Source organism: Orycteropus afer, unplaced genomic scaffold (genome assembly GCF_000298275.1).
Source record: "Orycteropus afer afer isolate SDZICR_OR568_19922 unplaced genomic scaffold, OryAfe1.0 scaffold00040, whole genome shotgun sequence".
Lineage (NCBI taxonomy): Eukaryota > Metazoa > Chordata > Mammalia > Tubulidentata > Orycteropodidae > Orycteropus > Orycteropus afer.
The window spans coordinates 6,166,024-6,177,921 of record NW_006921627.1 but is presented as its reverse complement, the minus strand read 5'-3'; the positions used below and the strand labels follow the sequence as shown (position 1 = coordinate 6,177,921).

Sequence of the window (11,898 nt, the reverse complement as noted above, 5' to 3'; positions counted from 1 at the left end):
ACGGTTGGTGAAAGGGCTGGAGGGAGGCAGCATGTCTGGCCTTGCAGTAATAGGCCTTGGGTTACTGCTGGTAATCCTGCCTTCCCCTTGTAGGGTTAGAGGAGGTCAGAACATGTGGCCTCCTTGCCGTTTTTGTACACATTCTGTCCTAAAAATCAAAATCATCAAATTATAAAAGTGGGAAAGGAGTATTAACAGATTATTTAACATATAGAGTATCTTTGGGAGAACCCCTAGTAATTTACCAATGAATGAACTAGGTGGCATAGAAACAATGGAAGACATATTTTTATACATAATTTTTTTTTAATTATTTTTCTATTGTGCTTTAGGTGTATATATCGTTTTATACCTTTTGAAATTTGAGCCACATACTTTAACAATACGTATTTGTTATTTTATTAATTCCTTATAAATCATTAAGAGAATTAAAAAAAAAAAAAAAAAAAAAAGCCCTCTTCTTCCAGATGAGAACACTGAAGCTGAGGAAGTTAAATGACCTGCCCAGGATCACATTGCTAAATAATGAAAAGGCTCAGACTAGAACTCAGGAACCTATAGAAAGTGTCCAGTGTTTTCCTCATTATGCTATGTGGTAAAACAGAAAGTGTCATCTTATGAATAATAAAAAACATTACTATAATCCTTTTCAGAAGTGTGGGCTTTCAGAGGTCCTGGTGACTCATACAATATAATGCTAATCATTAATATTTTCACAGACGTTTTAAGGCAAAAGGACAAACATGACAATCATCATTATTAAGACTCATACCGAGTAACAAGTGAGTTAATAAAGACAGCTCATGGATCAGTATGTCTTCTCTCAGATATAAATAGATTCAAACTTTAACTAGGCCAGGCATTTTTTCAGTTTTCTTGTTTGATGAGGCAGAATTGATTCGGTAGAAAGAGAACTTATTCCCAGGGAATTGACTCAGAGGAAATAAAGTAAAAGCTTTGAAAGAAGTCTTAACAATTCCACTGTAGAACTACTCTTGAGCAGACTGACTAAGAATTATCAAGGCCCTTCTAGTTCTAAGGCCCTCAAATGCTGAGAAGCAGAACAGCTTCAGCTCCTCTGAGTAACTCAAGCATTCTTTTCCTCTTGGCAAGAAAACACATTAACTTTTTCTCCCCCCAAAGGGCACAAACACAGGAAAACAGAGTTTCCATAGAAAAGAAGCCAGAATTAAAACTAGAAAGGCTCAAAAAATGTGAGTCTGTCTGCTTGCACAGCTTATAACAGAAGGTCCTTGGAAAAAAAGGAAATGTGTTACAGTGCTTATTCCATCTTTTCTAGCCTTGTGTGTAGGCTCATATTTGGAGAAATACATGCATGTTACATGTTACTAGGTCTTTACTGTAATTATTTATATTTCCCAAACACGTATTAATCAATCTAAGTATTTTTAAACACCAGATAAGTCTGTATGCCAGCAATTGGATGATCTGATGAAACATTTCATTTCTAAAGAGAAATCATAGTATGTAGATAAACCATAGAAGAGGACTTGCTGAGACAACACTGAGTCAGGGGCTCACATGGGAGGTCTCTCTTCCCACACCTTCAACTCTCCTCCACAAACAAAAGGCCAGACAGAGTTCAAGTTCCAGCACTAACCAACCAGTCATATCCAGGGTATCAAAATATAATGTGAAACACCTAGCCTCAACAAAGGTCCTGCGATGGGCACTTCAAATTTTTCTTCAGTTTTCACTACACATTTCAGATACAGAAAAAAATATATGAAATTTACTTGTTACTTTCTTACTTTAAAAAAAAAACAAAAAAACCAAACTCACTGCTATCAGTGTATCCAACTCATAGCCACCCCTCCTTGGGTTTCTGAGGTGGTATCACTATGGAAGTAGATTGCCCAGTCTTCCTTCTGTAGAGTGGCTGGTGGGTTTGGACCGCCAGCCTTCTGGTTAGCAGTCTGCCTCACGGTAATAATCACATAATTCAAAGAAGGAAAACAAAATCACAAGAAACTTAAAAGTCAGATGTTACTCTCACATTGAAAAGCATTAAGACCAAAGACTCTATTTTACAAACACAAAACAAAAGCCAAAAAAAAAAAGCAAGAGACATTCCTTTCCCTCTTAGCAACAAAAGAGTTAGTTAGGCAGTAATAGAAACAGCACTAACATTACCTAGAGCAGGAGAAACATTTGGTGACTCACACATTCCCCTTTGATGTCAATTTTAAAAATTAAACAGTTGGTTTCTTTGGTAAGGAAAGGGGAAAAAAAAATTTTTAAATCATCCCTTTAGACTTCAGGTCCAGTAAGTTAAAAACCATTTTGCTCCTGGTCCCAATTTCAAAGTCAATTCCATTTTTCAAAAAAAATCATGAGTCATATCAAACATTCGGTAACCATGTAATTTACTGCCTTAAATTTACCCAGTTAAGATTTATCGAGTGTCAAAACTGAACAAGTATCATTTGAATTCAACCTGAAAAGCTGAATATTAACTCCACTTCCCTTCAGCACACCCATATTTATATTTGTAAATGTGGATTATTTTTTTCTCTCGACCTGAGCAAAAAAAGCGCAGTGAACAAATTTCAGAGTTCAGTTAAGCAGAACTTGATGGAAAAGGAAAAAGGGTGTTGTCTACTCCAATATCTCTTGTGTGACAATTTCTAAAAATGGTTTAGAATTATTTAAATATTTACTAGTCTAAAGCTACCAGTCAAATCTTCATTTGGTGTGGTAACGTAATGAAAAGTGGGAAATGTGGTTAGCCTGTGTGATTTAAATTATCAGACGATGCCAAAGTTTTAAGCCACTGATTTCACAGGCTCATTAACTTGGCTAACAGAGTTGACAGGTTGAGATCTCGGACCGTTTTATTTTCCAGGTTCTCCCTCTTGCGGAGGCAGAAAAACAGGCATGGAAGGGAGAACAGTACAAACAAGGGGTATGGTAATTTCGCAATAACATAAACAACCTTGAATAAGAGATAACTTCTAGAAAGCGGATATAAGAAAAAGAATAGTGTTGTCAGCTCTCGGACGCAGTTCCAGAATTCAATACAGCCCGCCAAAAGCAATCGGCATTAGTGCAAACTATTAAATATGACCCACAACCTTCTGCTTCGACAGCTTCGGCAAAGACCGCATCCAATCTCCGTTATGCTACTACAAAGCAGTGCGTAAGGAACAGGACTAATGCATTTTAAATTGGGGAAAACTGAGGCCCAGAGAGAGCAAAGACAGTTCGTAACGAAAAGTATAAGAGTTTCCTAAGCAGTGACCTGAACAAAAGTCTCAGCTCACGATTAAGGCTGCAGAGCTGCTGCTCCCTACCACCCACCTTTAAAAAGCACGGTAATTCCACAGCGGAGTGGGAAACAGGGAATGCCTGCGGCCGCAAAATCAATTCCTCCCTTCCTGACCGGAGCCCACCGCCCTCTCCCCGCGGAGCTCCTAGACAGGTCTTCCACGTTGTAACTTTGTCCCTCTGCCCCACTCAAGTGAGCAGACCAGCCACCATCCCCCTCTGACCTGTCCCCGCCGGGCCCGAGACGGTAGCGCGACGCCTCCATCCCCCGCAGCTCAGTTAGTTGCAACCTCTTCCAGACCCCTGGACGCCGCTGCTAGGGTGGCAAGTCTGGCAGAAAGCCGGACCCTGCCCCCTGGCAACCACACCCCGCACTGTCACTACCGCCTATTGGCCCATGTGTCCATCGCTCCCATCTCATTGGCTATTGCCACCACACTGCGATGCGGGAGGGTTTCTAAGGGGTGGGAAGAACCCGGGAGTTACAGGCGCCTGCGCTGAAGTGGGGAGATGACGCCCGGATTTGGTCCCCTGGAGCTGTGCGTCTGAGGGCGGAAGGATGTGTTCGCCCCGGCCGGGATGCGAGTCTCTTTGGGGAGCCTCCCATCCCCCACTAACCGCCAGTCACTCAGTGGCTTTCTCCCACTCCTGCCATTTGTTCCCCGGGACCACCCATAGCGTTTCCAGAGGTCTGTAACGCAAACTTACAGACATCAGCTGGCTCCTCACTATCCGGCCCTTCCTGATTCCAGAAGCCTTCCTTGGAACCACTCACGTACAGTCTCTAGCATTAATCCCCAATTAAATGCATCTTTCATATAGTTTACCTGGTCTCTTCTGCCTCCGCTACTCCAGCCCTTCTCTACAAACTCTCCTAAAAAACACCCAGCACCCAAAGAACCTTTTCCCTCTGTTCCCTTTTCTCCACAGCTTATGGCTCATCTTCAAACATCCACATTCCATCATGGGATCAACTAAATTTGTCTCTTCATTTTCAATAAATGTCCCAAACCATCAGTTCCTTTCTCACCACTAACTTATAAAGTCCCTACAGAATATCCTAGGAGCTCTGGTAGCATAGTGTCTAAGGCACTTGACTGCTAACCAGAAGGCTGGCGGTTCAAACCCACTAGCCACTCCTCGGAAGGAAGGTTGGGCAATCCTACTTCCGTAGTGATACTGCCTCGGAAACCCAAGGAGGAGGGGTCGCTATGAGTCGGGGCCGACTCCACGGCAAATAACAACAACAGAATATCCTAACAAAAAATTACTGCAGTGAATTGTTGATTGCATTCCAAGGTCAAAGTTGTCTCCACATTAGTTTTCAATCCAGAAGCTGATTTTTTAAGCAGTATAAAACTTGCCATTAACTATTTCTACAAGTGTATTTGTATATTCTGTAAGAATTCCCAGGTGTACAGAACTGACAAGGGACAAGGTTGTAGTCACTTCTTCATCACAGCCAGCTACCCAGAGGGAGCGAGTAGTTGAACCTGTGGGCTTGGGACCATGGTCTCAGGAGACATCAAGCTCAATTGGCATAACATACTACACAAAACATTGTTCCACCTCCTACTTTGGCGAGTAGCGAGCAACTGGGATCTTAAAAGCTTGTAAGCAGCCAACTAGATGCAACAATGGGTCTCTCCTCTTCCAGAGCAAAGAATAATGAAGAAAACCAAAGGTGTATGGAAACAATTAGTCCAAGCGACTGGTACACAGTGTGATTCTCAGCCTATGCAACTATGAGACCATAAGAACTAGATGGTGCCCCACTACCACTGTCAACAACTCGGAGGGGGATCTATGTAGGAGATCCTAGATAGAGAGGGAGAACAATGTGGAACAAAACTCAAAATCATTTGGGAAAAAAAAAAAAGGGACCAGGTTTGCTAGCCTGATAGAGCCTGGTGGAACCACTGAGACTATGGCCCCTAGCTGCCCTTCACACCTGAAACTGAACCCACACCTGTGGCTTCCAGCCAAACAGAAGACAGGCATATGAGTTGAACATTTACCTGAGGTAGATACACTCCTTAGAGAGAACAATCATGGGAGAAAGAAGGGCTGTTTATGCACAGGGAGACAGCTCCAGGGGCAGGAATGCATGGAGAGATGGATACAGGGAAGAGGTAACTATCAGGAAAAAGTGGGAGGGGAGCTGTTTCATTGGGGTAAATTGTAGTTGATGTCATGAGACAAAGTGTATGTGAACTGCTGTATGGAAAATGAATTTGCTCTGTAAACTTTCACCCAAATCACAATTAAAAAAAAAAAAAAAAAACTTGCCATAAACTAGGACTGCAGGACATTGAATTCATTGGGTCAGCCTCCATTCCCTATGTGACTGAACACGATTCATTCTCTGCGCTTCAAATTCCCATCTATAAAATAAGCAGAATAATCCCTACTTGGTCTACCTCAGGCTGGACCTGACACATTTATTAAGTAGGTTCTTAATAAATGAGATAGAATGAGATATTTGTATAGTGTATTGGTTCTCTAGGGCAGCTCTAACAGAAAATACCACAAATGGATACTTAAACAAATCGATTTATTCTCTCACAGTTTAGGAGGCTAGAAAGTCCAAGTTCAAAGTGCCAGCTTTAGGGGCTGGGTAAAGGCCCCTCAGCCTTGGGCTTCAGCTCTGCTCTTGTCCCCAGCCCACTGGAGCTGGAGGCTTCCCTTAACTCAGGCAACTGCTGGCTACTGAGGCCAACAAACCCAAGGCCAACAAATAAAATGGCAAGGTCCCAAGATTATTAAGTAACACAGCAGGCCACTAGTTCAAGTCCAGAAACAGACCCAAGATTGGCAGGCAATATGGGAGACTGCTGAATGAAGACTCAGCTACATGCAGGGTCCAAGCACGCCAAAAAGCTCCAAGACCTTTCTCAAAGCTGTCTTCTTATATACTGGAAGCAGGCAACATCCCTAAGGCAACTACTCAGCTGCTCACAGCAGATTCCACCATGGAGATGATTAATAGTTTCATCATGGGGAATCACTACATCCAGCTGTCCAGCCACTCAAAACCTGGCCCCTAGTTTACACACAACCGTAACTACCACATATGGGTAAAGGACAATTGAGATATTTTGTTAACTGGACAGTCCTTCTGCACTATATACAAGTAATATTCCCTGAAAACATTCTGCATTTATTTACACACATTTTAAACCGTTACCACAGGAAATCATTTTCCTATCCTATTTAGCATTTACAGATTTCTTTGGGAACAAAAAGTTGAAACACAAGCAAACTTAAGTAGCTTATCTATGTCCCCTCTCTCCCAGTCCCATAGAATTCACTACAATGGGGCTTGCTCCCCTTTCTTTATCTTGCCCTGTCCAGAGATGAACCAAGGCTGCAGAGGCAGCAATTCAACCATAACAAGTCACAGAGTGCTAATTCTTTTCTGTCCATCAGGTCACAGAGGAAGCTGCACTGAGCCTGACACAGAGTTAGTCATCAGAAATGCAGAATGAATTGGTTTGAATGAGATGACTGTAAGATTAGTTAAGTAGTAGTTAAAGGAAACAAGAAAGACCTTTTGTGGACAGGGCAGTATTGCTGCATTGACAGTAAAAAGTAGGGTTCTCTAAAAACTTTCTACTAACCATTTATTTACATATATTTTGTTAGTACAAGAAATTTAAAAGAGTTAATACAAGAAAAATATGAAGTGAACTGTTTATGACACCATATATCTTAAAAAGCAAATCAGGGAATTGAATTCCCTTATGATTCCAGGGCTCTAGTTAAAACATCATCTTTCTCCTACTGGTGTTATTTCCATTTTATTCTATCAATATACTCTCTTATGAGCCTGTAAAGTGACTTTAGCAACTTTATGAAAACCAGCAGCTAAGTTCTTGAGTTTCTTCTTAATAAAGGGAGAGGCTGATGTCAGTTCTTCACAAGGAACTGGCTTCTGCTCAGCTTCCCTCTTTCCCTGAGACAAGCCAACAGGTGCTGCCTTCTCCTCCAGGTAACCTTTATCGCATACTTCTCCTCAGGAGTGTCTTTAACCAGAACAGGGCCAGGCTCTAGGCTCTTGGGAGTACTAGTATGAAGGGAGCATCTTGGAAGGCTATTTTCCCTCTGATCTGAGGGAATGGGGTCTTCCTTCACAGGAGACGACTCTGGAGTCTGGATATCAGGTGAAATGAACACACAAGGTGGGCTTTGAAGTGTATGTACTGACAGTTCTCCACAGCTTCGGGGACTGAGCAATGGAACTAAGGGCCTTCTGGAAATGCTATTTTCTGATTGATTGGGACACTCCTCGGTTAAGGGGATCCCCAATGTTGTTGAATTGGAAGAAGACTGTGGATTCTCAAAGGTTAGATGTGGAAACTTGGAGGTGGCAGATTTTCGACTGGAATGTTTTGCCTGGCCTCGGTGAGGACGTTTCCGGTATACTTGGAAACTGCTTTCTGCTGTGGCATCAAACTGAGGCAATACCTAAGGATTTAAAAAAAAGAAAAAAAGGGTAAGGAGAGCCAACTACTAAGTCAAAACCAGAGGTAAATACATTCAGAAAACTACACCAAATAACCAGAATTCTGAACGCAGGACAACTACAGAAAAGTATGCAGAAACAAAAAGAGCTGTCTAATGAGACACTAACAGAGCTCTGGACAATTATTCAATCTCTTTGGCTTTCGGTTTCCTCATGTACAATAAAGGAGACAATGTCTCTTCCACTTCATCACATCATACAACTGCAACTTGTTTAACCATCTCTCTTTACATTTCATGAGGGCAAGGACTAGCTGTCTTGTTCACCAGGGGCCCCTAGCACCTACCAGAGTGCCTAGTAGAGAAAACCCTCAGTAAATAAATAGCTGAATACAAGAATAAGGAAATGAGATCATGTATGTTTAACAATGAACATAGGGCCTGGCACAGAATAAGTACTTAATACACGTACATTCCTGTGCTCATCCACAGGATTCTAATGTTTAAGTTTCTTCTACAATCCTGAAGCAAGTATTACGGCTCTTCAGCAGTCCTGAACAAGTTATATTTAGTAAGCACTCTTAAGCAGAGCTTAAGCTTTTATATGGTCCTTTTGCTATACTACTTCCCTGTCATATAGAAGCTATACCCTGTTCCTAGAGTTCTTAAACTGGTAAAATGATATATATCATTTCTGTGGGTTTTTTTTTTTTCAAGGCTCAATCCCTTAAATAGTAACTAGAGTACCTAGCTAAATACTTCTCACATGAAGCTCAAGGTACAATCTCATTGTTCACTTGTCTTGTCATGTATCTGGCTTTCTCACCCCACTACTAGGTAGTGAAACTTTTATAATGAATTCTTTCAAAGGAATGTGGGCGGAAAGGTTCCAATTCCAAGTAATTCATACCTCAATCTGAAAGGAGAAAAGGAAATATACCAGAGACAAAAATAGTATACGACCTCCTGCCATGAATCTTATTTTTTGGTTCAAGGCCAGAAGACTCAGCATTCTGAGACGCCTAAGAGAGTAAAAGTCAAAGTAAGAACACCATGGGCTTACCCAGGAAGTGATGGTGTTGTGGTCAATGGGCTTGCTGGGCACCTGTCTAGTGTGGCTGATAGGAAGCTGTGGAGTTCCATAGTGGTGTTTGGGGTCCTTCAGTGGTTGTTGGTGGAATAGCAGCGGGGCTTTCTGAGAACGCAGACTGCGTTTTTTTCTGGGAGGCATTAATAGGTGAATGAAGAGTAATTAGTAACCACATGATGCTGGCTGCAATCAGATGGGGCGATAGGCTCTGATTCCAACTCATGCCTGCAGAGAAGAAACAAAAGCTGAGCGAAAAATAATTCAGATTATTCCCTAGCTCTGCTAGCTAATTCCACCATAAAATACTTACTCCCACTTCAAGACTGTAGGGAACATAGCTTCCTACACCTACCCCACCACAAACACACAGTAGTTCATATTCAACAACATTCATTCTGTAAACATTTATAGAACACATGTTAAGCACCATGCTGGGAGGTGGGAATTAAAAGAATAACCATTTGTTCAGCAAGTATTTATTGAGTGCCAAGCACTTTTAAGGATACAAAGGTCAGATGCCCTTGCCTTCAAGGAGCTGAGAGACAGTGAGGAGACAGAAGATTACAATACCATGTAAGAAGAATGCTTCCACTCTCTTTAGTGGAGACTTCCAGGAGACAGAGATACCTGACTTAAGTATGGAAAGGATAGGAGAAACAAAGATGCTGGGAGGGCACTCTAGCCGAGGAACAGCATATACAAAGGCACAGAGGCATGGAGTATTGTGAATTCAGGGAACAAGAATATCAGTAGAGCCAGACACAAGGTATAAGATGAATGGCAAGAACTGAGGCTGGATGTGGAGCCAGGGTCAGATCAGAAAAATCAATAGAGCCATGTGAGCTTGGACTTTAGCCTGACAAGTCACTCAAGATTTTCAAGCAGAAGAATAATATGATCACATTTGGCTCCTTCCCCCATTTAACTTTTTACCCCAGATAATTCTGAACATATACATAAGTAGACTGAATGACATAATGAGCTCTATTGAGCCCCATGTACCCATCACCCAGGTCCAACAGACATCAACTCATGGCCAATCCTGACCCATCCACACTCCTATCCATTTGCTCCAACACTACATTATTTTGAGGCAAATAGAATGTTCTCAGTCATTCTATCATTTACATTAATGTAATTATTATATGTATATTAATTCCTTAATACCATCAAATATCCAGACAGCCAGCTTTCAAATTTTCAACTGTCTCAAAAATGCCCTAATTGTGTCTTTTTGTTTTTGTGTTTTAGACAGATCATCTGGTGACAATAGGAGAGGGAGGGATAAGTACCCTGGAAACAGAGGGACCAGTCAGGAGGTTACTGTGTCACCTAAGAGAGAAATCATGAGGGTCTGAACCTGAGCTATGTCAGTAGTGATGGGAGGATGGAGAGAGAGGTAAGGCCAAGAGGACCAGAAAGTAATAAAAGGCAACACAACAGAGCAGACTGTTTCCACTATACAATTCATAAGTTGAAAACTTAACAAGATCTGATTTATGTCACTAGGCAGTGGAGCTACAGATAGGGGAAGTAGGAAAAAAGGTGTTGGGGGGGAGCCAAAGTCCCTACCTACCCTCATGAAACCAACATTTTAGAGAGAACACAAGTAATAAATATATCCATTTGTTCAATCATTCATTCAACAAATACTTACCAAGGTGCTGGAAATAAACACCAGAGAACAGTATAAAATCTCTGCCCTCATGCTGCTTCACTCTAAAATAGCAGTTTCATTTTTCAGTGGGAAGTGACAAGTAGGCAAAAATCAAACAGGATAAGGGGTTGAGCTGACTGGGTGTTATTTTAGACCAAATTGTCAAGGAAGGCCTATCTGAAGATGCAACATTTGAGCAATGTCCTGAATGAAGGGGGGAAAATAAAAGTGATAGACACAGGACTTTGTAGGCTAGGATTGGATTTTATCCTTAGTGTGAAAGGAAGTCACTGAAAGGTTCAGGACAGGAAAGTGACATAATCTGATTTAGAGTTTTAAAAGATAACTCCAGGCAATTTGTTAGAAAAGCCTGGATGGGGAGAGGGATGGAGAAAGGAAGCAGGGAGTCCAGCGAAAAGGCCAGGAGTCCAGGAGTCCAATGAAGAAATAATGGAGATAATGGTAGCAATGACTAAAGTTTAAGTGTTGAAATAACAACCTGCTGAAAGTTACCATGCTCAAATGGGCCCACTACTTTGTCCAGTAATCCTACCGATCAACTCTCCACAAAAATTATCTTAAATTTTTCCACTTGCTAAAAACTTCTGAACTCCCATTCTCTCAACAGATGACCTTGCTTCCTACTTCACAAAGAATACAGAAGCCTCCAAAGAGAATACCTCATTTCCCAGAAATCAAACACACAAACCTGTGTATAACTCCATCCATCCTCTTTCTTTCAGCTTAGAGGAGCTGTCAGTCCCTTCTGCAACCTAAGGCCTTTCCCTCCACCTATAATTTTACACCCTTCTTAGGTAATCTCATCCACTCACATTTTAATTTCCACATATTCCACACATTCGGTTTAGAATTCTCTCCGCTCAGGACCCATATACTCAATGCCTACTTGACAGCAATTTGATGTCTCAAATGTACCTCAAACTCATTATGCTTAAAACTAAAATCATCTCCCCCTACGTCCAAGGCCCTAGCTCATCCAATTATGCAGACACAACCTTGACATTTCCCTCTCCCACCTCCTCCATCCAACCCAGCAACAAATCTTGCCAATTTTCTGTCTTAAACAGTCTTCAATAATCTTTCTGCCTTTCCCCACTATCTTCACACACACCCCACCCTTACCCCACCAATTTCCAACAATTCTTCCATAGAATATCAAAACAGCCTAACTACCCTAATCCACTCTAATCTACCATAATACACTCTGGTCCTGCTCCAGGGTGACCTTTAAAAAATGCAAGTCTGACCATTATTCACTTCTTAAAATTTTTGATTGGCTTCCTTTAGCTCTTGAATAAGGACATAACAGTATAGCTAGGCTCTGCTTTCTATGGCTCCAGCTTCATCTCACATCACACTCCATTCAGGTCTGTTAGTT

General features: G+C 41.6%; 2 protein-coding genes across 2 annotated transcripts in view; both read right to left on the bottom strand.

Moving 5' to 3' along the window:
• The window catches only part of TULP3 (TUB like protein 3), a 141,564-nt gene extending 138,011 nt beyond the window's left edge, over positions 1–3,553 (bottom strand). The window contains exon 1 of the mRNA XM_007937186.1: positions 3,513–3,553. Coding sequence (XP_007935377.1) covers positions 3,513–3,553 — 41 coding nt within the window. The remainder of the gene's footprint in view (positions 1–3,512) is intronic.
• Positions 3,554–7,197: 3,644 nt separating this feature from the next.
• On the bottom strand, positions 7,198–8,983 carry RHNO1 (RAD9-HUS1-RAD1 interacting nuclear orphan 1). Its single transcript, XM_007937065.1, has 2 exons — positions 8,816–8,983; positions 7,198–7,755 (listed from the first exon to the last, which is right to left on the bottom strand). The coding sequence occupies exons 1-2, from the start codon at positions 8,981–8,983 to the stop codon at positions 7,198–7,200; spliced, it is 726 nt and encodes a 241-aa protein (XP_007935256.1).
• Positions 8,984–11,898: the final 2,915 nt, after the last annotated feature.